The sequence below is a fragment of the Lissotriton helveticus genome, chromosome 10, assembly GCF_964261635.1.
Source record: "Lissotriton helveticus chromosome 10, aLisHel1.1, whole genome shotgun sequence".
In the NCBI taxonomy this organism is placed as follows: Eukaryota; Metazoa; Chordata; class Amphibia; order Caudata; family Salamandridae; genus Lissotriton; species Lissotriton helveticus.
In genome coordinates, this window is record NC_136071.1 from 11,871,467 (window position 1) to 11,895,650 (window position 24,184).

At 48.3% G+C, this 24,184-nt stretch overlaps 1 protein-coding gene across 3 annotated transcripts in view; it reads left to right on the plus strand.

Moving 5' to 3' along the window:
* The window catches only part of FAM120C (family with sequence similarity 120 member C), a 434,870-nt gene that overhangs the window by 363,411 nt on the left and 47,275 nt on the right, over positions 1-24,184 (plus strand). For 2 of the 3 annotated variants that reach the window (XM_078664559.1, XM_078664560.1), the window contains exons 13-14: positions 4,390-4,591; positions 14,082-14,220. In XM_078664559.1, coding sequence (XP_078520685.1) covers positions 4,390-4,591; positions 14,082-14,220 — 341 coding nt within the window. Of the gene's footprint in view, positions 1-4,389; positions 4,592-14,081; positions 14,225-24,184 lie in introns of those variants that run through there. The other variant, XM_078664561.1, reaches the window with a different exon arrangement.

Genomic DNA, 24,184 nt, shown 5'->3' on the forward strand with positions numbered 1-24,184 from the left:
ACCCAGTCGATCTTTTGACAGACTTCCTCTCGTCTCTACGGTTGTCTCTTCCCTTATTCTCACGTTTTCACCTCACCTATCCCCCACTTCTTTTCTCTCTCCTTCCTCTCCTCTCCTAATGTATTGCTGATGGTTTAATGTAATGTGTAATTGTTGATCTTTTTCTGTTATACTGTTAAACCACATTTTGCACTTCCTTTCGTCCCTCCTGTCGCCTCCTACCGCATCCTCCCTCTATTTATGTCTCTCCTTCTCCCCTCTCTCAATGTATTGAGACTGAACTTTTTTGTCTGATGCCCAATGGAGCTACCTGGTTTAGCTATAGGTGAGATGGGCCGTGGATTCCCTCCTTAGTCTTCACCTACCTAGTCGGTCTTTAGACAGACTTCTTTTCGTCTCTCCGTATTGTCTCTTCCCTTATCCTCCCTCTCTCACCTCCCCTGCCCCCTCCACTACTTTTCTCTCTCCTTTCGCTCCTCTCCTAATTGTATTGCCTAATTTTGGGGATTTATTGTGTTATTGTTGAACTTTTTCTGTTACATTGTTGTTTCTCATGTAAAGCGCTCTGATACCTCCGGGTCTAGCCAGCGCTATATAAAACTCTTTAAATAAATAAACAACCAACTCCAAAAAAGCTGGCTTAATAGAGCAGGGACTATTCTCTATTGCTACCCTCCTGGTCTACATTATTTTAAGTGGTTCACTAACAGTGGGTACCAATGGCCCATAATCCCAATATACACACCCTCCACCAGGCGGCCAGGCTCGCGCAAAGAGGGACACCGGAAACAAACCTTCAAGCCCATTTGTAACTTTCTAAACGGCCAAGGTAGTGTTGGAGGCATGTTTTGACCAATCAGGTGGGGCGATTACAGTCACACCTTCCACCAGGCGGTCAGGCACCACCGTAGAGGGACACAGGAAACTCACTTAACAGGCCCAATTAACACTAAGGTAGTGTTGGAGGCAGGTTTTGACCAATCAGGTGGGGCGATTTACTGTCATGCCTCCCACCAGTCGGTCAGGCATCCCCGTAGAGGGACACAGGAAACACACTTAACGGGCCCAATTAACACTGATTAGTTCACTTATTAGTCACTTCTCTTTAGTATAAAAACCCTGTTTCTCACCATTCACCATCAGCGGGGAGACAGAGAGGACGCCTCCGATAAGAACGTCTGGAAGCACTGAAACTAGACAGTAAGAGTATGCCTGAAGGAATGCTGGTGTGAACTTGAATGAATAGGTGGTCCATTAGTTCTGGATTTCACCTTGTTATGTTTGCTTTAACTAGGGACCTTGGTCCTGGTTCTTTCTGCATACTGGTGACTCACCCTTAGCTACCAGTAGTAATTTTTTTATTTTTTTCCCCTCAGAACGTCTAAGTAGGTCCTTCCACCTCAGCCCTCCCATGGAGCGTTTAGGGTAGAAATACAGGGTAAGAGTTGGCTTACAACCATTTTTTAACTGTAAGAGTACACGTTGCACCGGTCACGTGTCTCATAAAGACCACTTCACACCACCACGCGCACTATAGGTATGACGCGGGATGGATGATGTTTATAAACTATTTGTTTACATACTCACGCGGTTTGGTTTGTATGCTTTGTTTTTGTTTTCCTTTCTCTACTGAGTTACGCTTAGTGGTACTACACCAAGAGGGAACAATCGATTTACATAGTGTTTTTAACCACAAACCCCTCCCCTGATCTAGCGACAGGGTTTTCCTTCCATTTTCACTAGTTAAAAGGAAGGTGGACACAGAGGGTTTACACCCCCTTCCACCCCCCCTTTTTTTAGGTACTGTAGAATGCTACGTACCCTTCGGGGACACCTCAGCAGAAACATGTCGACCGCATTTGATACGGTGAAGGGAGAATAATATCCCATACCACCGTCCACTTAGTTTTTAACCACCATACATTTTCCATTTGAATAAACATAGAACATGGACTAATGTAATGGTTTTTAAATCCCTTATCACTCCCCCACGGCCATCACTTAGATTTAGTAGTGCATCCCTGTCTCCAGGTGTATGCCCGCCCTCTATCAAACCAAGTTTTTAGAGGGCGAGGAGAGCCGATGATGAAGCATGACACCGGGCGGTGTGTGAGACCAGTCCGTAACTTTTTATGAGATGCCCCCACTGGTAGTGCATCTCTACAGAACTCTGTAGATACACATAGGAATTGATTCAAGGGGCAGCCCACTTTTGTGTATTCGTAAACATAGGGTAACCTAGTCATTGACATATACAGGGAATGGTGAGGAAGGGATCACCCTCGGTGTATCTAAAAAGAAAAAAGAGAAAGCACCGCGCAACACGTATGGTGAGAGGTGACTTTTGTGAATGTGCCGCTCTCATGAGTCTGAACCCATGATGGAGCCGCGGGAAAGGATGGTAAGACAGCGACTCTTGTGTGTGCCGCTCTCATGGAATGGTTATCATCATAAGAAACACGGGAAAACATGTCATATGTGGTGATGTGGCATAAAAAACAAGTGCGAGCATTAGTGGAGCCAGAGTTTATCTCAGTGGACAAAAAGGAAAAAGTATACAATGGCGGCGGTGGAAACTGTATCATACATAGTGGGCAATGTGCGTCAACATACATTAGCAGGTAAAAGGCCTCGAATAGAGAGGAACGGTCATACCGCAGGTAGTGAACTGGCTACGGGGGATTGAGAGGCCCTAAGTGGAAAAAGTCAGAAACTACACAGACAAGGAAAACTGGACCTACTAAGAGCGCTGGGTCAGTGGCTAATGCAAGGTAGAGAGCCGGTTACCTGTATTGCGAATGGATAAGAAGTTGAGCAGGCCCCTGTTTGGAAGAGATATGAGAGGACAGGGGTCAGTCTGCGGTAGAGGCAACCACAAGTCGTGGTCTTCTTGAAATGGAGTGGATGAGTATAAGGCGATGCTCACCATAAAACCGGTGATAATTTCAACCCGGTTGGGGGCGTGTGGAAGTCTTAAGGTGCTGTGCATAACGGCACTGGAAAGCGCGCTGCGTTGAGAGTAAGGTGCTTGTGGATGGTTGTGGCCGCTGTGGGAAAAGACCAGGGGTTCAGTTGTGCCTGATAGTTCACTAAGTCAGAGAGGGTATGCACAGGAAAACACCTACCGGGCTAGAATTGAGCTGTGCGGTGCGATCAGAGCAACAGGCCGGGGCGGGTGCGTCGAGGCGGCGGAATGGAAGATAATGCTGTAGGGAATTAAATTTCGTTTTAATTCCGTACAGCATTATCTTGTGCTGGCAGCTGACCCCCCAACCCCTCTTCCTATTATTCCCTCACTTTCGGTCTTGCTCCTCACTTACTGAAAACTGTGACTTGAAGAAACGGTTCACAACCTCTTTCCTTCTTTCATTTAGTTGCTTCCCTGTGAAATGGATCCAAAAAAGAAAAACGCTCGTGCAGGGAATGCCCTTTTTCTGACATTTTTGTATTCCTGATTGCAGCCTCGGAATGAAGAGAAATAAAAGGTTTTAAATATGAAAAATGAATACATAACTAAATAAAGCAAGACCGAGTGGTTGCAAAGTGGTCAAATTGGTTTTATTCACATCCAAACACATCGGCCTCACATTACAGACTTTGCAGTGAAGCGCTACTTTTATTTTCTCGTATTTCTTTGAACAGCATTGTTGCCCCCAGGTGGGAAGTGCACCATTCCTGGATGTATTGCAGTACCTGGTTGATGGGTGGATTGGAAAACAAAATGTGTACCTCTGTGTTTATGGATGTGGTCTTTTTAAGCCATACTGTTTACGTTTATTAAGGATATACGCAGTGGACATTGAAACGGTTCCCTTCAGGGCCCCGTAGTCATGTACTTAACTTTTCAGGTAAAACCACTTGCTGATTACTGAATAGTGAGTGAGAGATCGTTAAGGTAACCATGTTGTTTCTGCTTACATTTCACATGCTTTACTTAATCGTTCACTCCCTATGAGTGTTTGCTACATAACTAAATACTTATAAGGTCCCAAAAGCGAGACCTATTGGCTATGCCAATGCTTGTCTTTTCTTACTTAATATCCTTTCTGTTCCCTTCACTGTTCATTTGTAATGTCTAGTAAGGTATCATTTTAAAAAAAAACTTATTTGAAATAATGCCCTTCAGCAGAGAGATTTAGCGTTTATGAATTTAATTGCAATACTTTTCATGAACTGTTACCAGTTCTCCTTACTGATCTCTTAATCCAAGAGTTCTTTGTCTGTGCCTGGGGCTGCTGAGCCTCAGCTACATTTATAGAGTGCGCCAAATATTCTCATTGTGTTGGATGGTGATGTGTGAAAGGGGTAGCCACATCTGTTTTCAGTGCAATTTTGTTAAAGAATGCATCTTAAGTTTTCATGTTTCTTTTCTTCCCTTTTCTTTCCCAGGCGGAGCAGGCTGCCAAAGTCGAAAGGATGCGGCAAAGTATCTTGGAGGGCATCAACCTGAACCGGCAACCCCCTCCTCCTCTGCTGCCTCCCCCTGCCTTCGTGCCCCCAATGATGTCACCTTTTTATCCAGTCCCCCTCTATCCACGAGCCATGGGTTCAATGCCGCCACCCCCTCCAGGACGCAACAGAGGGCTGTCTGGTGAGTATTACATGATACAGCACCGGTGAAGAGCTTTATGTATCCTTTAAAAGGTACAATCTCTGTTCTAAGACTGCTTTTGGTGCCTTGTCTAAAAGCTGTTTTTAGATAATGCAGAAGCTTTGCCTCACAATGGATATAATATACAAAGGGCAGGAAGGCATGAGGGCAGATTAACAGACAGTTGGGAAACAATCACAAATATGTTTTTTAAATGATATGAGTTGAGTCATCTCAGCAGTTGGATAAAAAAGCTGAGGTGTAAAAGCCTACTTTTTCATCCTGAGTATCAATGGGCATGAAAGACGCCGTAAATGGTGGGAACGTTGTGGAATTGCTATGAAGTCACCCTGAAGGGGTCATGTAGGAATCTTGCTCTGTGCACACTATACCAAAGTAAGGTATGGTGTGCACAGAGAGCAGTAGATCCCCAGAGGTAGGCAGAGGCAGATAATACCTTACTCTCTTTTGTGGTAGTGTGGGCTAGCAGTAATGCTTATCAGGGGGTAGTGTTAAGCATTGGTTGTTGATACTCAGACTGAATCCAGACCAATTGTTTGTATGAAAAAGTTATTTTGTTGTTTTAGTTCCTGAACCAAGATATACTTTGTATCATGTAAGTAAAACTCTTCATACAATGTTATGTGTAAGAATACAGTAAACACTGGGTTTGTAGGAACATTCAGATTACTTTTGTGTTTGAGAAAACAGTTCAAAAGCACTTGAGATTACTTGTTGATTACCATTTAGACTACTTCAAGATTACTTTCCTAGTTTAGCATGAAACACACTCCTAACACAGTTCCAAGCAACACAGGACATTAGGGAACAGGTTACTGTGGTGAAGGCACTAAGTTACTTTTTGTTACAGTACAAGACATTTCAACACAAAATTTTCAGACAAAACCCACCATTCAGTCCTATGTAGAAATACAAAGTTTTAAGTTTGCAGGTAAGTGAATGGTTTCAGAGCTGGAGTTTTGGAGGGTAGAACCAAGGTTCCCCAAGGTTCATGTTTCCACTCAAGGGCACCACCAGCTGCACTAGGGCGGTTGTGTGCAGAGTGCTAGGGGCCAATGTTAGCCAATGGGGATAGGGGCGCCTCAGTTGGAGGCTGCTCACGGGCAGGCCACTCTGTCTCGGGAGCCAAGCTACTAGGGTTAAGGTAAGGACAAAGGAGGTCCCAGGTTGGCACCAAGTCCACACCACCAGTGGCGCCATGGCGGCCAGGTGCTCAGGTGATGTCGGGAGCCCAATGCTTTTCAATGGAGGATGTTGGTCGCGGAAAAGGACTGCAGGCTGGAGGAAGGGAACCAACGACTGGAGGATGAAGATTAAGAGTTGCTGGACACCAAGACACCGTCGGTCGGGCCCCTCAGGGCTCAAGAGCTGCAGGTGCAGGGGCGTCCTTTCGTGTCTGGCTCTTTACACCTGTTGCGGTCTCGGTTAGAGGACCCTTCAGGATGAGGCTGCAGGCATCAAGGAGAAGGTCGAAGTTGCCCAATGCTGGAACACAGGTCAGGATTGCCGGGGAGACCTCGCTGGGGTGTTAGGCCTCTCGAATTCGGGCCATGGGCGTCTGGTACGGAGAGGTGAGGACTCACCGATCTGGCTGGATCTGGTATCCTGGCTTGGGTTGGTGCTGGACATATCCAGTGGCAAATGCAAAAAGAACAGTTGATGGACAGAATGCAGAACAATGTCATACATTCACCCAAGTACAGAGATCTGGCCTAAATCCATCGGTTTTTTTGCTCCACCATGCCTTTCCAGTTTGAACCCAGCCATATGCAAATCAGTCTTAACCGTGTGCCTCATGGGAACATTCCAGCCCGAACATTTCCTTGACGTCAATAGCTCCTCCCAGGGCTATCACGGCGTCGTGAGCTTCAAATCTAAACAGTTATGGCTGACCATGGCGTCGCGGGACAGCTACGGTGTGGGGAAGACCCGCAAGCAGTACCTTTCCGGGTCTGGAGGTCGGTGCAGACGTTGTTGGGCCTTTGAAGTCACACGTGTTGCAGATCGAACTCTGTGCAGCTGTGTGGCATGCAGTGCCTTCAAGTAGCGGTGTAGGTAGCACCTCGTAACAGTCGCCCGGCGGCATTGGTGAGACCAGGGCTGTGGTGCAGTACTAACAGATTACGGTGCACGCAGCAACGTTGTCGTTGCTGAAGCACTGTTGTCGGCTGAGGAACCAGAGTCAATGGTGACGGGTTCAGTAGGCCAAGGCTGCAGTGTGGGACGGGGCAGTGAATGTGTAACTTATAAGTGGGCCCTCAAACCACGGTGCAAGCAGCTAGATCGATGTTTGCGTGGATCTGTGTCGTCAGGCATACCAGGGCAGCGGTTTAAAGCAAGTCTGTGCGAAGTACCATGCCCACAGGTCGCGATGCAAGCTGCAGCTCGGTGGCAGTGAAACCAGGGTTGCAGTGCGAAGTGTGGCGGTGCCCTCTGCGGTGCCTTCAGGACACGGAGCCAGCAGCGGTGTCATTGACGGCGTCTGGTTGCTTATTATTCTGTTGCTGCACACAACACACAGTTTCCAGTGCTGGTAGCAGATGAACTTGAAGTCTTTACCGTTCCTGAGGCTTCTTGAACAGGGGCAAGCTCTACCTCAAGCCCTTGGAGAAACTCAAACAAAGAAGTTGCAGACAGTTCAGTCCAGTCCTTTCTCTGCCCAAGACATAAGCAGCCTCTGCAGGCCAACACAGCAAAGCACACCGCAAAGTGGTGCTTCCTCCTCACAGCTTATCCAGCTCTTCTTCTTGGCAGGCTTCTTGATCCAAAAGAGTTCTAAAGTCCTTGGGTCAAGGCCCCAATATGTATACCACATTTTCTCCTTGGGGCAAGGGTCTCTGAACTCAGTCCAAGCGAGTTCTACCCTCTCTGGCCCAGCTTCCCTGCAGGAGGTGGAGACTGCATTGTGCAGAGGAGACACTGCCTATTCAGGTGCTAGCAAAAACTCCTCCCACCACCCTAAATGCAGACCAGGCCTATTCAGCCCAACTATGAGTAAGAAAGGAAGGACACACCTCAACCCCTTTGTGGCTGTCTACAGAGGCAATCATGCCACTAGAGGAAGTCCTGGAAAAATTGTTTTCAAAATGGAGGGTGCTCCCTTCCCCAATCTCCATTTGTACTTCCGATGTTGGGAATTATTGTGAATCATCTACTAGAGTGTCAGACGATAACAGAAGGCAATTGTTGAATATTGTTCAGAATAGGTACTCTGAGATTCAGATATCCTCCTATTTCACTAATGTCCTATCAGTATCATCAAGAGCTGCTCTGAAAGGAGGTGACCTTACTAGAGAAACATGCATTGAAGGAGGTCTCCCTTCACCAAAAAGAAACACAAGTTTATTCCCATCACTTCTGGTTCTAAAAACAGGTCCAAAACAAGAAATCTGAAACAGACTATTAGTTATGGATTCCTCACCTTTGAATTACCCCTATTCGTCAGACTGGATCCGGAGGTGGCGTCGGTCGACTCCACGTTCGTCGTTGGCGTTGTGATTGCCGAAATGACGTTGCAGTATCTACTTAGACGCTGCCGTTGCACGCTGACGTTAGTTCTTTACACAACATTCCTTGCCAGAAGCGCAGAGCCATGCAAAACAGTGACCACTGGTGCACAAAAACTAGGGCCCTGAAAGGGAGTCCCTTAACCTAGAAGTCAGTACGCAGAATGGGAAGGATGTGTGGGGCAGTGAGGAATCCACAACTAATATGTCATGTACAGATATATCATTACTGAAGGTAAGTAACTTGTTCATTTGAAAGAGACTATTAGTTATTGATTCCTCAGAATAGATACCCCAGCAATACTGCCCCTGCGCGCTGACGTCCGTTCTTTCTTTTTCCGCGCCAGCCATCCCAGATCCTGAGAGAGCGGTACCTTGAGCCACTTTTTGACTCTCTTTTTGTGACTTTTTGTCGACTTCTTTTCAAGTTGTGACGACTCCTGGTGCACAGGAATGTCATCTCAGTGGACCGGCTTCAAGGCTTGTGGCTCCTGCCACAAGCTGATGTCCGCAACGGACCCCATCTTGTGTGCCTATGGTGTCAGGAGCGCGACCCGAAGTCCTGCTCCAACTGCCGGGCCATGGCCCGAAGTCTTTGTGGGAGCAGTCCCGAAAGCTTCTAGAGGCCCGGCAGTCGGCTCCGTGCTGTTCGAGAGGGAGGTCGCGGAGCCATCACCACCACTCCTCACCGAATTCTTCGTGTAGGTTGAAGCACAAAAAGAAGGCTAAGAAGCATTGTCGCTATTTCGTTCTCCCTGTCCGTTGGACGACGGGACATGGGTTGCGGATGGTAGTCACACGGCTCTGCCCGCGGAGCCTGTTGGGTCGGCTCGAGCCTCCCTCCCTGTCCAGGAGCCGGGGCTACCTGCCCAACCTCGTAGCTTTTACGAAAACCTCTACTCCATATTTGGGCGCTCCGACTCCGCCGGCACGCCTTCAGGCCCCACGGACTTAGCAGGGGGCTCTAGGCCTTTGAGGCCGGCGGCTTCGGCTCGGCGTCACAGGTATCCAGGCCGAATCCATTGGCGACACCTGCGCCCCCTCCGACGCCGGTTGTGTCTCCAACCGACGTCGACCACAGCCTCCCCCTCAATGTAGACACGTAGCCAGACCAACATTGACCTACGTCGGTACTGGCGCCGACCGGTACTTTTGCACCCCTGTTCTCCCCTGGTGTTCCCTATCCACCTGAGTGGCCTCCAGAGGGGAGGGTGAGGAGGACTGGGAGGGGTCTGAGGACCCTCTTGCAAACCAGTTAGAAGAACGGAACTGGACAGAGGAGTTGGGTGAGGCCAGTTGTCTGGACACCTCCCCAGACCTTGACATGCTATCTCCCCCTGCTGTGGCTACGCAGGGGGGTGCATCATACGCAGTGGTGTTGCGTAGGGCGGCTGAGGCCTTAAACCTAGAGCTTCCAACATTGGCAGTCAAGACTAACCTCCTGACCGAGTTGCTGCAGCCGGCAGCGGCCTCTTCGGACCCCTGCTGCTGTTCAGTGAGGCCCTCACAGATGTCCTTTTGTGCACTTGGTCCAAACCCAACACAGTGACTCCTCCCCGGCGACCCCATTTTCCTCTCTCAAACCCCCACCTGAGAGCTTGGTGGTCCAAACCTAGACTTCCAAGGGCGCATTCCCTACCCCACCACCTGATGGGGAATACAAGAAGCTGGACCACCTTGGGAGAAATTGTTTTCTTCGTCCAGCTTAGGACTGCGGTCGGAGAACACCGCATGTCTCTTGGGCCATTACTCCCACTGTATGTGGGACACGGTCAGGCAGGTGCTGGCACAGTGCCCGGAGAAGGCTCGGGCCATGCTCTTGTGCAGTTGCAGAAGGAAGAGATGCAGTGCAGTTCACCATACGAAGGTGGCTGGACACCGCCGACTCGCTGGGCAGGAAGATTTCAACATCAGTTGCCCTGAGACGCTACGCCTGGCTGAGGTCCACTGGCTTTTCGGGTGATGTCAAAGCTACGCTTTAGGACATGCCCTTTGATGGCAGTCACTTGTTTGGCGACAAAGCAGACAACACATTCGAGTGCTTTAAGGACTCCAGGGCTACGGCCAGGTCCTTGGGCCTCGCTTCCATCTCTCGCGTCGCGCAGTCTGCTTTTCGCCCCTTTCGTGGCTATGGAAGGGGCGCCCTGCCATGTTCCGTCCAGAGCTACAGGCCTGCGCGGCTGGGCACATGGGACCCACCGTTGTGGGTTTGGGGGCCAGCGGGCAGGCCAGTCCACCAGCGCCCCCTCTGCAGCAGCTTCCAAGCCCTCCTAGTCCGACCTTTCAGGGCCACCATTCGCCAGTGGGCGGCAGGATTATTCATCACCTCCCCACAGGCTCAACATCACGTTGGACAGGTAGGTTTTGCAGATAGTCTGAAGGGGCTACTCCCTCCCCTTTGAGACTACCCCTCCATCCATGCCACCTCAATTCCATCGCATGTCGGAAAATCACTTGGCCCTTTTCCAACAGGAAGATACGGCTCTCTTGGCCAAGGGAGCCATCGAGCGAGTTCCTGCCCCAGAAGTAGGTTGTGGTTGTTATTCCCACTACTTTCTGGTGCCTAAGAAGGACAAGGGCCTGCGTCCTATCTTGGATCTCAGGAACGTCAACCGCTTCCTCTGGATGGAGAAGTTAAAAATGTTGACACTGGCTCTGGTCCTGTCTGCCCTTGACCCTGGACACTGTATTGTAGCGTTGGACTTGCAGGATGCTTATTTTCACATCCTCGTCCTGCCGGCCCCTTGTGTTACCTACAGTTCATGGTAGGCCACGAGCACTCTCAGTTTTCCGTGCTCCTCTTTGGCCTTACCAGGCCACTCGGGTGTTCACGAAGGTGATGGTGGTCGTTGCATCTCTCCTGCGCAGTTCAGGGGTGTCAGTCTTCCCCTATCTCGACGACTGGCTCTTGAACGCAGGCTTGCCCCAGTCTGTCATCTCCCACTTCCAGATTACGGCCGATCTCCTGCATTCGCTGGGGTTCTCCATCAATGTGCCGAAGTCACACCGGATTATCCTCCCGAGCAGTGAGACCCTGAGGCTACTGGTCCTAATGGCCTCCTGCATCCTGCTGGTGGACTGTGCCAGGTGGCATATGCGAGCTCTGCAGTGAGACCTGAAGTTCCAGTGGGCACAGTATCAGGGGAATCTTTATGATTGTGTCCAGATGCACACCAATTGCAGTGGTGGCTAATGAACCAGGATTGGGTCAACGGCAGGTCCCTCTCCCTTCCTCAACCAGAGTTCACAGTGGTGACAGATGCATCACTTCTGGGGTAGGGCGGCCACATGGGGATGCGGAGATCAGAGGCCTCTGGTCTCCGGTGGAGTCCGGGTTCCACATCAACCATCTGGAGCTTCGGGCGATTGGTTTTGCGCTCAAAGCATTCCTTACCTCTGGCAGGGAAGAGTAGTGCAGGTGTTCTCAGACAACATCACTGCTATGTCGTACTGCAACAAACCGGGCGTGGTAGGGTCGGGGACCCTATGTCAGGAGGAACTTCATCTGTGGAAGTGGCTGGAACATCATGGCATGTCCCTGGTGGTTCAACACCTAGCAGGTTCTCCGAACGCCAGGGCAGATGAACTCAGCCGCCGGTGCATGATGGATCACGAATGGCATCTTCACTCGGAGGAGGTGCAAGGTCTCTTTTGGTAGTGGGGAGAGCCTTGGTTAGATCTATTCGCCACCGAAGAGAAACGTGCAATGTCAGCAGGTCTGTGTGTTGGAATTTTCAAGGCGGCACTCGCTATGCACCGCTTTTCGTCGCAAGTGGAGTTACGGTCTTCTATACTCCTTTCTGCCTATACCACTTCTGCCCACAGTGCTAAAGATGATCAAGCATGACCGGGCTCAAGTCATTCTTCTGGCCCATTACTGGGCACGAAGAGTCTGGTATCCCGAGCTTCTTCCCATAGCCATCGATCAGACTGCCCTTCAGAAGGATCTTCTGTTGCAGCAGCAGGGGACGGTCCTCCACTCGAACCTGTCCAGCCTCCACCTCCTTACGTGGAGATTGAGCGGTGACGGTTGACAGCTTTCGACCCTCCTCCCGAAGTCTGTAACGTTGTCTTGGCAGCCAAGCGTCCCTCCACCAAAACTGTGTACGCCTGAAGATGGAACAAATTTGTGGCATGGTGTGCAGCAAAGGCTGTGGATCCCCTTTCTACCCCCCTTTCAGAGGTTCTCCTCTTCATTCTTTCTTTGGCCCAGCAGGGCTCTGCTCTGGGCACTCTAAAAGGCTATCTTTTGGCCTTTCTTAGGCTTGCTGATCAGCCTTTTCTTTTCAAGTCCCCTTTTGTAAATCACTTCCATAAGAATGCCCCAGTGGTATTTGAACCTGGTTCTGACCCACCTTATGTGTGCACCTTTCGAGCTGCTACATAACTGTCCTCTCAGACCTTTGACTCTTAAAACTGCCTTTTTGGTTGCCATCACCTATGCTCGCAGGGTGAGTGAGCTTCAGGCTCTTTCTTCAAAACCTCCTTTTTTGGCTGTTAATCCGGACAAACTTGTCTTTCGCGTAAGGCCTTCTTTCCTTCCCAAAGTGGTTACCTCTTTCCACTTTGCACATAGGGCAGACACCCACTTCTTCCCGCCCCTTCATCGTTCTAAAGAGGAGAGGCTCCACAATCTGGATCCAAAACGTGCGCTTTCATTTTATCTGGATCGAACAAAGCAATTCCAGGTGGAGGACCAGCTCTTTGTTGGCTTTGTGGGCACCAAGAAAGGTCGGGCCGTGCAAAAGCAGACCAGCTCTCGATGGGTCGTTCTTTGCATCAAAATCTCTTATTCCTTGGCAAAGAAGGAATCTCCAGTGGGGCTGCGCGCCCATTCCAACAGGGCGGCGGCAGCCACTACTGCTTTGGGATGTGGAGCCCCTCTTCATGACATCTGCCAGGCAGCCACGTGGGCTTCATTGCACATGTTTACTAAACACTACTGCCTGGACAGCCAAGTCTGGACGGACAGCTTCTTTGGCCGTTCCGTTCTCCATGACTTTCTGGTGTGAACTTAGGTAGCAGACCGACCTCCGGTGTTGATATTGCTGGGGTATCTATTCTAAGGTGAAGAATCCATAAACTAATAGTCTCATTTAGATGAACAAGTTACTTACCTTCGGTAACAATATATCTGTAAGAGACCTATATTAGTTTTAGATTCCTCACCGCCCCACCCATCCTCCTCGTTCTGCGAACTGACTTCTAGGATAAGGGACTCCCTTTCAGGACCCGAGTTTTTGTGCACCAGTGGTCAGTGTCTTGCATGGGCCTGCTCTTCTGGCGTCGAATGTCGTTTAAAGAACTGACGTCAACGCGCAGAGGCGACGTCTAAGTAGATACCGCAACGTAATTCTGGCGATCATGACGCCAACGACGAAGGCGGACTCGACCGACGACACCTACTGACGCTCCGAGGTACTGCTAAAGAAAAAATTCTCCGGATCCAGTCTGCCGCCTGGGGGTAATTCTAAGGTGAGGAATCCATAACTAATATATGTCTCTTACATATATTGTTACCGAAGGTAAGTAACTTGTTCAATTCAAACAACTGCATTTGAACCTGCATTAAACTGTATATCACTGCATAAGATTTTCTAAAGTATTATTTCACTTACCTGCACTAGGCTTGGCTTGGTTCTGTTCTAGAAATAAAATAACTAAATAATATTTTTATACAAACAAATTCAGTCTTTGTGAGTGGGGCATCATTTCTTGCCTGAGTTTGTAGAACAAATGCTTAACACTACCCTCTGATCAGCCTTACTGCTTGCCCACCCTACCACAAATAGAGAGTAAGGTGCTATCTACATTTACCTCTGCCTACCTTTGGGCTTCCTCAGGACTCTGTGCACACCACACCTCATTTTGGTATAGTATATACAGAGCCAGCTTCCTATATGGTCATTTGTCTGTTCCTTCATTTTCACATTCTCATGTTTTTTCTACTTCTGTGTCCCCAGGTATTCACCAGATCCCACCCCAGGGTGGTAAGCTTGAGATAGCTGGAATGGTTGTTGGCCAGTGGGCTGGCAGCAAACCTTCGCGGGGAAGAGGATCCTTCGGTATGCAGGTGGTGTCGGTTGGAGGTCCAGGAAAGGGGTAAGGGTTTGATCAGGATTTAACTTCAACATGCTTGTACATAATGTGCTTCTAAAATCATGTCCCTGAACAGAAACTTTAGTGTTTGTGGCATGAGCACCGGTGCAGTCTATCTAGCCCCTTGAGACACAATCTAGTAATTGGAGTTAAAGTTCAAGAGTGATAGTCACTATTAAACTAAAAGTTTCAAAGGGAAAAGATTTCCCAAAATACCTGTGTCGATTTTGAGATAACTGTACATATAAAATATGCCATAACATTGACAACACAAGTCAGTCATGAAGTTACCCTGACTGCTGAATGAATTACTGTTTCCTATATCAATCGTCTAGTCATTCTTACCTCCATCATTACCCACTCCAAGACTCTTCAGTACCTTGTTCAGTAACCTTTTAAATTATCCTATTTTTAACCAGCTAAAAGCAGGCTGCTTTTCTTTTAGAAATAAGTATTTCTGTTTCTACGTTGAGATGTGGATGTATTTTATTTAATGCTTTCATAACATCATGGTGTTGTTTTTGTCTTGGCTCATAAAACCAGTACCGTAGCCCCAACATGCTATACTAGAAAATGTTACGTTCAAGGCATATGAGCTGTAGATCATATGCCGTGCATAGATCGCCATCTAGTGTTGGGTCTGGATGTTTGCACTTTGTTTTTCTTCGAAGAAGTCTTTTCCAGTCACGAGGTAGGTGACTCCTCCTTTCAGTGATAGTGCGCATGGGCATCGACTCCATTGTTAGATTGTTTTTTTCCGCCATTGGGTTCGGATGTGAATTGTTGCGCTCCGGTTCAGCAATGTTCTTCGGGCCCCCTTCGACGCGCAATACACTAACCTCGATGGTATTGTTTATCGATTGCGTTTCCTATTCTCCGCGTATCGTTTAAACTAGAAAACCTTTGATCTGAAGATTCGTGGAAGGCTGTTGGGTCTACCTGCGCCGGGGTCGGTAGCAGTTGATGGAACGGACTCCATTTAAGTTATGTTGAGGGTGTTGTGCTAATTTCCGCGCACCGCCTTGCACGAAGTGTGCAACCTTTGCCTGTCCCCGGAACACGGCGAGAAGGCCTGCGACGCGTGTCGATCATTTCGTTCGAAGGAAGAAGACACTCCGTGACCGTGGGCTCGACGTCACGAAATGTAACAGCAAAGTGACTCTGCGCCGCGTCTGCTCGGAGATAGTCCCAACAAGAAGCGCAGGACGCTGAAATAGAGAAGCTACACGACTCCGATGCTGAAGACCTCACACCGGGCCAACGGATCGTGAGTAAAGAGACTTCCTTCCCCTACCATCTCCCCCATAAAAAGGCTCCGGTCCCTCCTCTGCCTTCGGGCTAAGGTCGGCACAGAGAAAAAGTTTTGAGCGCCCCGCCTTCGAGTTCGGTGCCGAAACGTCAACAGCCTTCCGGCTCGTGCTCTACTCGTCCTCACTCAGGTGCCGACCCGAAACATTCGGCGTCGAAATCCTAACACCTTCTGGTTTCCGTGCCACTTGTGCATAACGCTAAATCTTCGGTGCCGAAAACTTCGGAGCTAAAACGTTCGACACCAAAACCAGTGTCTAAAGAAAGTACTTCAACTAAAGAGCCTTGGACCGATATTACACCTTCGGATCCGAAACAAGTGGAGATTGTGATTCATCCAGAAACTGGACATATTCATGCCAAACTTCCTGAGAAGAGAAAAGATGGGCTTACAAGAAGACTACCACATTCTTCTAAAAAGGAAAAATGTGGGTACTAACCCTTCTCCACCATCTTCACCCATTGATCCAAATGTACTCATTACACTTACAGATTCTCCTCTACCACCATCACCTGACCCACAGGATACAGGGGATTGGGATATAGATGTCTACACACGACAGGATACTGACCCATAGGATAATTATAATGCTGACCGTCAACCAGATAATGACCCGACCTATATCCAACCAGACCTTCTCCTCCAGATAATAACATTGGATATATTGAGCTTGTTAACAGAGCTGCACAATATCATGGAGTGGAGCTTCGTAAAGGGACTTTAGGGGAGGATTTTCTGTTTGACACACTAAGTTCATCTTAAAGGCTACACAAACATTACCAATATTAAAAGGTATGCTTAAACATACTGATGACAACTTTAAAGACCCAGTAAGAGCTAGAATCATCACTCCAGGGTAGAGAAAAAGTACAACTCTGCACCTAATGACCCTGTATATATCGAAGGCCAGCTACCCCTGGACTCTCTGGTAGTTTCCAACGCTTGTAAAAGAGCTAATCCGCAAACAGGGGACGCCCCTCCTCCTGATAGAGTCCAAACTAATTGACGCTTCGGGTAAAAGGATAGCGTCACAAGCCGCTAATCATTGGCGCATTGTCAATGCTCAAGCACTATTGGAAAGGTATGATAAAGCTCATTATTATGAGCTTCAAAAGTTCATTGAATTTCTTCCTGATGAGCATAAGTCTAGAGCTAGTGCCCTTATTCAAGAGGGTAAAATAATAACGAATACCTCTATCAGGTGTGCTCTAGACCAGGCAGACACAGCAGCTAGGGCAGTAAAAACTAGTGACCTGCTCGATAGACATGCTTGGTTAAGAATTTCAGGATTCAAGCCGGAGGTACAAGCCTCTATTCTTAATCAACCCTTTGAGAAAGAATACCTCTTTGGTCCAGCTGTCGATACATCACAGGAAAAGATGAAAAAGGATACTGAGGTTCCTAAGTCCATGGGAGCCTTACAATCACCTTCCAACAGAGGATCGTTTTGTCGCTCATTTTACAGAGGCGGCTCCAAATATGTGTCTACAGACAATCCCTCCTCCTCTTACAAGGGCAACAATCAGTCGCCCTCTTCAAGAGGTTATTTTAGAGGTGTATATAGAGGAAACAACAGCAAGGGAAGAGGCAAAGGTAACTCGACACGCACTTCCCCTGCAAACACCAAACAGTGGCTTCCTTTCCATACCCCACGACTATTCCACTCCGGTCGCGGGACGTCTTTTACCAATTTCTACCCATTCGGAGTACGATTACATCAGACAAATGGGTTCTACAAATTATCCAATCTGGTTATTGCCTGGAGCTTAGAAGCACTCCACCGAACATTCCTCCAAGGTCACACCTCATTTCACAAGGACATCTCACCCTTTTAGAGAAAGAGGTTCTCTCTTTCTCTAAAAGGACTTTCTCACGCAAGGACCGCACCGACCATACAGGAGGTGGAATCGCTATCGTCCATAAGAAAACAATCCGCATCTCAACCAGCTCTGATGCCAACCTCGCCAACTCGGAACACCTTCACTTCCAGATCCACATCGACCCCAAGACCACACTCAGAGGCACCCTCCTCTACAGACCACCAGGACCACGCGCAAAATTCAGTGAAGACATCACGGACTTCATCACCCCACACGCGCTCCCCTCCAAAGACTACATCCTTCTGGGAGACCTCAACTTTCACCTTGAAAAGATCAACGACCGCAACACCGCCACCCTCTTAGACAACCTCGACAACCTCGGACTTAAACAACTGGTCACTTCCCCCACCCACATCGCAGGTCACACTCTCGACCCCATCTTCACCTCCAGCAACCATGTCTCCTTCAGCCACACTACGGATCTCCTCTGGACTGACCACAGCTGCGTCCACTTCACCTACAACAAGCCGAAACCCATCATCCACCTCCAACCAACTCTACAAAGAAACTGGAACAAAATCACCACAGAACAGATCTCCACATCGCTCCTTCAAACCTCCCCAGCCCTCTCTTCTAACGCCAACGAAGCCGCCTCCAACCTCACCCTTTGGTTATCCAACACCGCCGACACCTTAGCACCACTGAAAAAACGTCAACACAAACTTGGCATCAAGAAGGCCGCATGGTTCAACGACGACCTCAAGAAGTCCAAGAAACTATGCCGCTCCCTTGAAAAGGCCTGGAAAAAAGACCCATCCACCAGCAACAAGGACGCCTTCAAAAGCGCCATCCGTACTCACCACCAACTGATCCGAAAAGCCAAGAAAACAGCATTCAAAGATCGACTTGACAACAACGCCCACAACAGCAAGGAACTTTTCAACATCGTCAAGGAATTTTCCAACCCCTCGGCCAACTCCAACAACATCACCCCCTCTCAAACCCTCTGCGATTCCCTAGCCTCTTTTTTCCACAACAAGATTGCTGACATCCACAACAGCTTTGTCAACCAACCCGGAAGCCAACCCACCCTACCATCAGCTGACCATTTTCCCCCCGTTAACACCCTTAACGCCTGGAAGCCAATCTCCACTGTGGACACCATCCGCCTGATGAACTCCATCCACTCTGGATCCCCCACAGACCCATGCCCTCACCACATCTTCAACAAAGCAGACTCCGTCATAGCTCCGCACCTCCGAGACGTCATCAACTGCTCCTTCAACTCCGCTACCTTCCCAGAAGACTGGAAACACGCTGAACTCACCGCCCTTCTGAAAAAACCAACAGCAGACCCCACCGAACTCAAAAACTACCGCCCCATCTCGCTTCTTCCATTCCCGGCCAAAGTCATCGAGAAAGCCGTCAACAACCAACTCGCCGCCTTCCTCGAAGCCAACAAATCCCTCGACCCCTCACAATCTGGCTTCCGAGCCAAACACAGCACTGAGACCGCCCTCATCGCAGCAACAGACGACATTCGAACTCTGCTGGACAATGGAGACACAGTCGCCCTCATCCTCCTCGACCTCTCTGCAGCCTTCGACACAGTCTGCCACAGCACCCTTTTACAACGCCTCAGAAACATCGGAATCCAAGGAAAGGCACTGGAATGGATCACTTCGTTCCTCACCGGAAGAACCCAGAGAGTCCGCCTCCCACCTTTCAAATCCGAGGCCACCGAAGTCATCTGCGGCGTACCACAAGGATCCTCACTCAGTCCCACCCTCTTCAACGTATACATGAGCCCCCTCGCGGCCATCGCCCGCCAACACAACCTCAACATCATCTCTTACGCGGATGACACTCAACTGATCCTATCTCTCACCAAGGACCCCAGCACCGCCAAAACTAACCTACACGAAGGAATGAAAGAAGTCGCCGAATGGATGAAACAAAGCCGTCTGAAACTGAACTCAGACAAAACAGAAGTCCTCATCTTAGGTAAATCCCCCTCTGCATGGGACGACTCCTGGTGGCCGGAAGCCCTCGGAAATGCACCCATCCCGACAGACCACACACGGAACCTTGGCGTCATCCTGGATTCTTCACTCTCAATGAACAAACAAGTCAGCGCCGTATCCTCTTCCTGCTTTAACATTCTTCGCATGCTCAGAAAAACATTTCGCTGGATCCCCTCCGATACAAGGAAAACAGTCACCCACGCTCTAGTCACGAGCCGACTGGACTACGGAAACACCCTCTACGCAGGTACCACCGCTAAACTCCAGAAGAAACTACAACGAATCCAAAACGCCTCAGCCAGGCTCATATTAGACATCCCACGCAACGAACACATCTCTGGTCACCTTAAAGACCTCCACTGGCTACCCGTCAATAAGAGGATTACTTTCCGACTGCTTACCCACGCACACAAATCACTCTACGACATCGGACCAGATTGCCTCAACTCTCGACTGTCCTTTTACACCCCCTCCCGACAACTTCGCTCTTCCAGCCAAGCCTTCGCCACTGTACCTCGCATCAACAAGACCACCATGGGAGGCAGATCCTTCTCATACCTGGCTGCCAAAACATGGAACTCACTCCCCGCTTACCTTCGCCTCACCCAGAATCACCTAGCGTTCAGAAAGCAGCTTAAAACGTGGATATTTGACAAATAATCCTCCTCCCCTTCCTAAGCGCCTTGAAACCCTCTGGGTATGTAGTGCGCTATATAAATGTTATGACTTGACTTGACTTGACTCTTTGTTGCAAAAAGGTGCAATAGAACCAATCGTTTTACCATACCAAGGAGCAGGGGTGTACTCCCTCTACTTTCTAATTCCCAAAAAGGTTGGCTCTCTCAGACCTATATTAGACCTCAGAGAACTAATTCTGTACATTCAGTCGGAGCATTTTCATATGGTAACACAAGTGCTTCCCCTTCTTCAGCAAGGCGACTTTTTCTCCACTTTGGATTTAAAGGACGCTTACTTTCATATTCCAATACACCCTACGCACTGCAAATACCTCAGGATTGTGGTAGCAGGTCAGCACCATCAATTCAAAGTCCTCCCATTCGGACTAAAAACCGCACTCAGGGTTTGGCAGTAGTCGCAGCCCATCTAAGAAGACAACATATTCATGTCTTCCCATACTTGTGCGAGTTGGCCTTTATGAGCCAGTCGTCTAACCGCTGTCTACTCCACACACAAAAAACTGTGCAATCGCTCCACGAGATAGGATTCACAGTAAATCTGTCCAAATCCCATCTCCAACAATTCGCGTCTCAAGCAAATCTAGGAGCTACTACACACAAAAAGCTCTAGCATACCCAACTCCAGCCACAGTCCGGAATATACAAACCCTAATGCCTGTTTCAGCCTCCGCACGCCTTACCAGCTTGAGTGTTCATGCAGTTACTGGAAATGATGGCGTCTTGCAAGACTTCAAATGCGTCCCCTACAGGAATGCTTAGCACGTCAGTGGAACCAAGCTCATGGTCAATTATCAGATCTATTGTTGGTAGACGGCCGCACCCATCGCTCTCTGCAGTGGTGGAACACACAAAACCTTTTAAAAGGGCGGCCCTTCAGCGACCTGGTTCCACAGATAGTACTGACAGCAGACGCTTCACTGACAGGTTGGGGAGCGCATCTCCAAACCCACACAATTCAGGGCATTTGGAGCTTGCAGCAGAAACCGCTTCATATAAATCATCTAGAGCTGTTAGCGATTTTTCTGGCGCTGAAAGCTTTTCAAGTTCAGCTAGTACGCAAGTCTGTCCTAATTCGTACAGACAACATGACAGCCATGTACTACATTTAAAAACAGGGAGGGACACACTCTCTCCAGCTGTCATAGCTAGCACAGACCATCTGGAAATGGGCCATACATCACAAAATATATCTCCTAGCAGAACACCTTCCAGAAGTAGACAATCAGATGGCAGATTTGCTAAGTCATTAGACGCAGCAAATCCGCCAATGGAAAATACACCCTCAAGTTCTCCTCCCATTTTTCCAAATGTGGGGTTTCCCACACATAGACCTGTTCGCCACCCACCTAAACACAAAATGCCCAAACTTCGTGTCCAGGTATCCACACCCATTGCCAAAAGGCAATGCGCTATGGATAAATTCATCAGGGATATTTGCTTACGCTTTTCCGCCTCTTCCACTCATTCCATTAGTGGTTTGGAAACTCAAACAAGCGTCCCTGACACTAATCCTAGTTGCTCCCACATGGGCACATCAACCTTGGTTCACAACCCTATTGTGACTCTCAGTATTCCTTCACCAAAAACTACGTCTCGCACCCAGTCTCCTTACACAGAGCCATGGAGACATAAGAACATCCAGACCCCAGTCAACTCAATCTGGCGATCTGGCTCCTGAAGTCTTAGCATTTGGCTATCTTAATCTACCGCCAGACTGCATGAATATTATCAAAGAGGCCAGACGTCCTACCACAAGAGCAAGCTATGCAGAAAAGTGGAAGCGGTTTGTGATATACTGTAATAACAACTACATCAACCCGCTTGATGCTTCTGTACAAAATGTTATGTTATTTGTTACATCTACAACGTTACAATTTAGCGTACACGTCCATACGCTTACATCTGGCTGCATTAGCTGCATACCTCCAGAATAGCCAACATCTATCTCTTTTTAAAGTGCCTGTTATCAAAGCCTATATGGAGTGACTCAAGAGTCATTCCCCCGAGACGTCCACCTGACCAGTGTGGAATCTCAACAATGCTCTCGCCAGCCTAATGGGTACACCCTTTGAGACATTGCACAAATGTGAACTGCAATTTAGTTGGTTTCCTGGTTGCTATCCCATCACTCAGAAGAGTGGGTGAGCTTCAGGCATTAACTATAGAAGAACCCTTTTTACAAATGCACCAAAATAAAGTGGTTCTTTGGACTAATCCTAAATTCCTTCCTAAAGTCATGTCTGCTTTTCATATTCATCATTCTGTTATGTTACCTGTGTTCTTCCCTCAACCATATTCAGTAGCAGAACGTGCCCTACACACATTAGATGTGAAAAGAGCATAACTTTATTATATAGAAAGGACAAAACCTTCCTGTAACACAAATCAACTATTTGTTGCTTTTGCTCCACCACACAAAGGCAATCCATATCAAAATCAGGTATTGCAAGTCCAGTGCATTCAAGTATGGTATGCAAAAGCAAAACAAACGTGAACACGCAAACTGGGGGCTTCTATGGCATTCTTAGGAAATATACCCATAGATGACATATGCAAAGCTGCAACATGGTCTACACCTCACTCACACATTCCCAAAACACTATTGTGTGCATGTGTTAGCAAGACAACAAGCCAGAGTGGGCCAGGCAGTTTTACGTACACTATTCTCTTCCAGGGGATACTCATTATTAGTCATAAGCACTGAATTATCTCCGCCCATGAGCGGGAACCCGGAACACATAAACAATATACTTATAAATGTGTAAATATATCAAAAAGTACATAGTACTAAACTAATTATACACATATGCATGTATAATAACCATAATATGCAGCCTAACATATATACATAGGCTAATAAAGCCAAAATTACACACGTTCTGAAGCATGAAAATATGCTGTATATAAATGCAATAAACAGGCATGAGCCTAAAATGCATTTCATAACCATGAAAAACTTTTATTTTCATCAAAGAACCTGTTGTAAACAGTTATTAGCCTAAAAGGCTGCATATGAAAAAATATCTGTGTACAGAAAATCAGACTGGCACACCCTGCCTTTAAGGCCCCAGAGAATCTCCACACTTTGCCTTTAAGGCCTCCAGGAGAACTCTGCTCCCATCATGCACCACAGGTGACAGTTAGGTCAGTTCTTTTTTCCGGCTTGTTCTGTGAGGAACCTGGAACTTGAGCTCTGCTAATTTTTGCAGTTTGTCTGTCAGAAGTTGTTTTTTTCTGGTCTTTTTGACAATATACTACTCTGGTGGTGGTTTAATACCTTTTTCTGACTAAACTGTTGGTGATTTTTTAGTCAGAATGCCACCTTTATTTTACAAATGTCCTTCCTGTGGGAAGAAGATGTCAAAAACGGATCCACACTCTGTTTGTGTGGTTTGTCTTCCAGCTTCTCATAAGGTGGAAGATTGTTATCACTGCCTCAACCTTTCTAGTAGAACTTTAAGAGAAAGGGAGAAAATGAGGTTGCTGGGCCTTCTGGAGAGAGAAAGCCGTGGTGAGAAGGGCTCCAGGAGTTTGTTATCATCTGCTAAGCCATCTTCTCAACCCAAACGTCGAAGAACAGCTTCTCCTGAAGGTAGAACTAAGAAAAATCGACTCCAGGGAGCGTCGCCGTCAAAAAAGGTGCGCTCGACGTCGAGATCCAGATCGCCGTCAGCAATGTCGGCGTTGAAGCCATCGACGTCGAGGACTTCGCCGGTGAGGCAAGGTTCGGCGTCTCGACAGTCACCGTCGAAATCTTTTTCGACGTCGAGACATCGGGTGTCGATTGCAGTAAGGACGACGTCGGGGCGCTAGGTTCGACGTCGAAGGATCGTAAGAGATCGACGTCGAGGGAAGAGAGGCGTCAGACGTCGAAGGATCGTGTGTCGACGTCAAAGGATTCAGTGTCGACGCCGAGAGGGAGTCATCGATCGACGTCGAAGGAGAGACGTACGTCGTCGTCGAGGAAAACGTCGACGTCGAGAGGAAGATCGTCATCGAAGAATTCGACGTCGAGACCTAAAAAGAGACGGTCGAGGTCTCCATCGCGACGTAGGTTGACGTCGAAGCTTGCTTCGGGCTCGAAGCATGGAGTGTCAGAGTCTAGGTCTCCCCCAC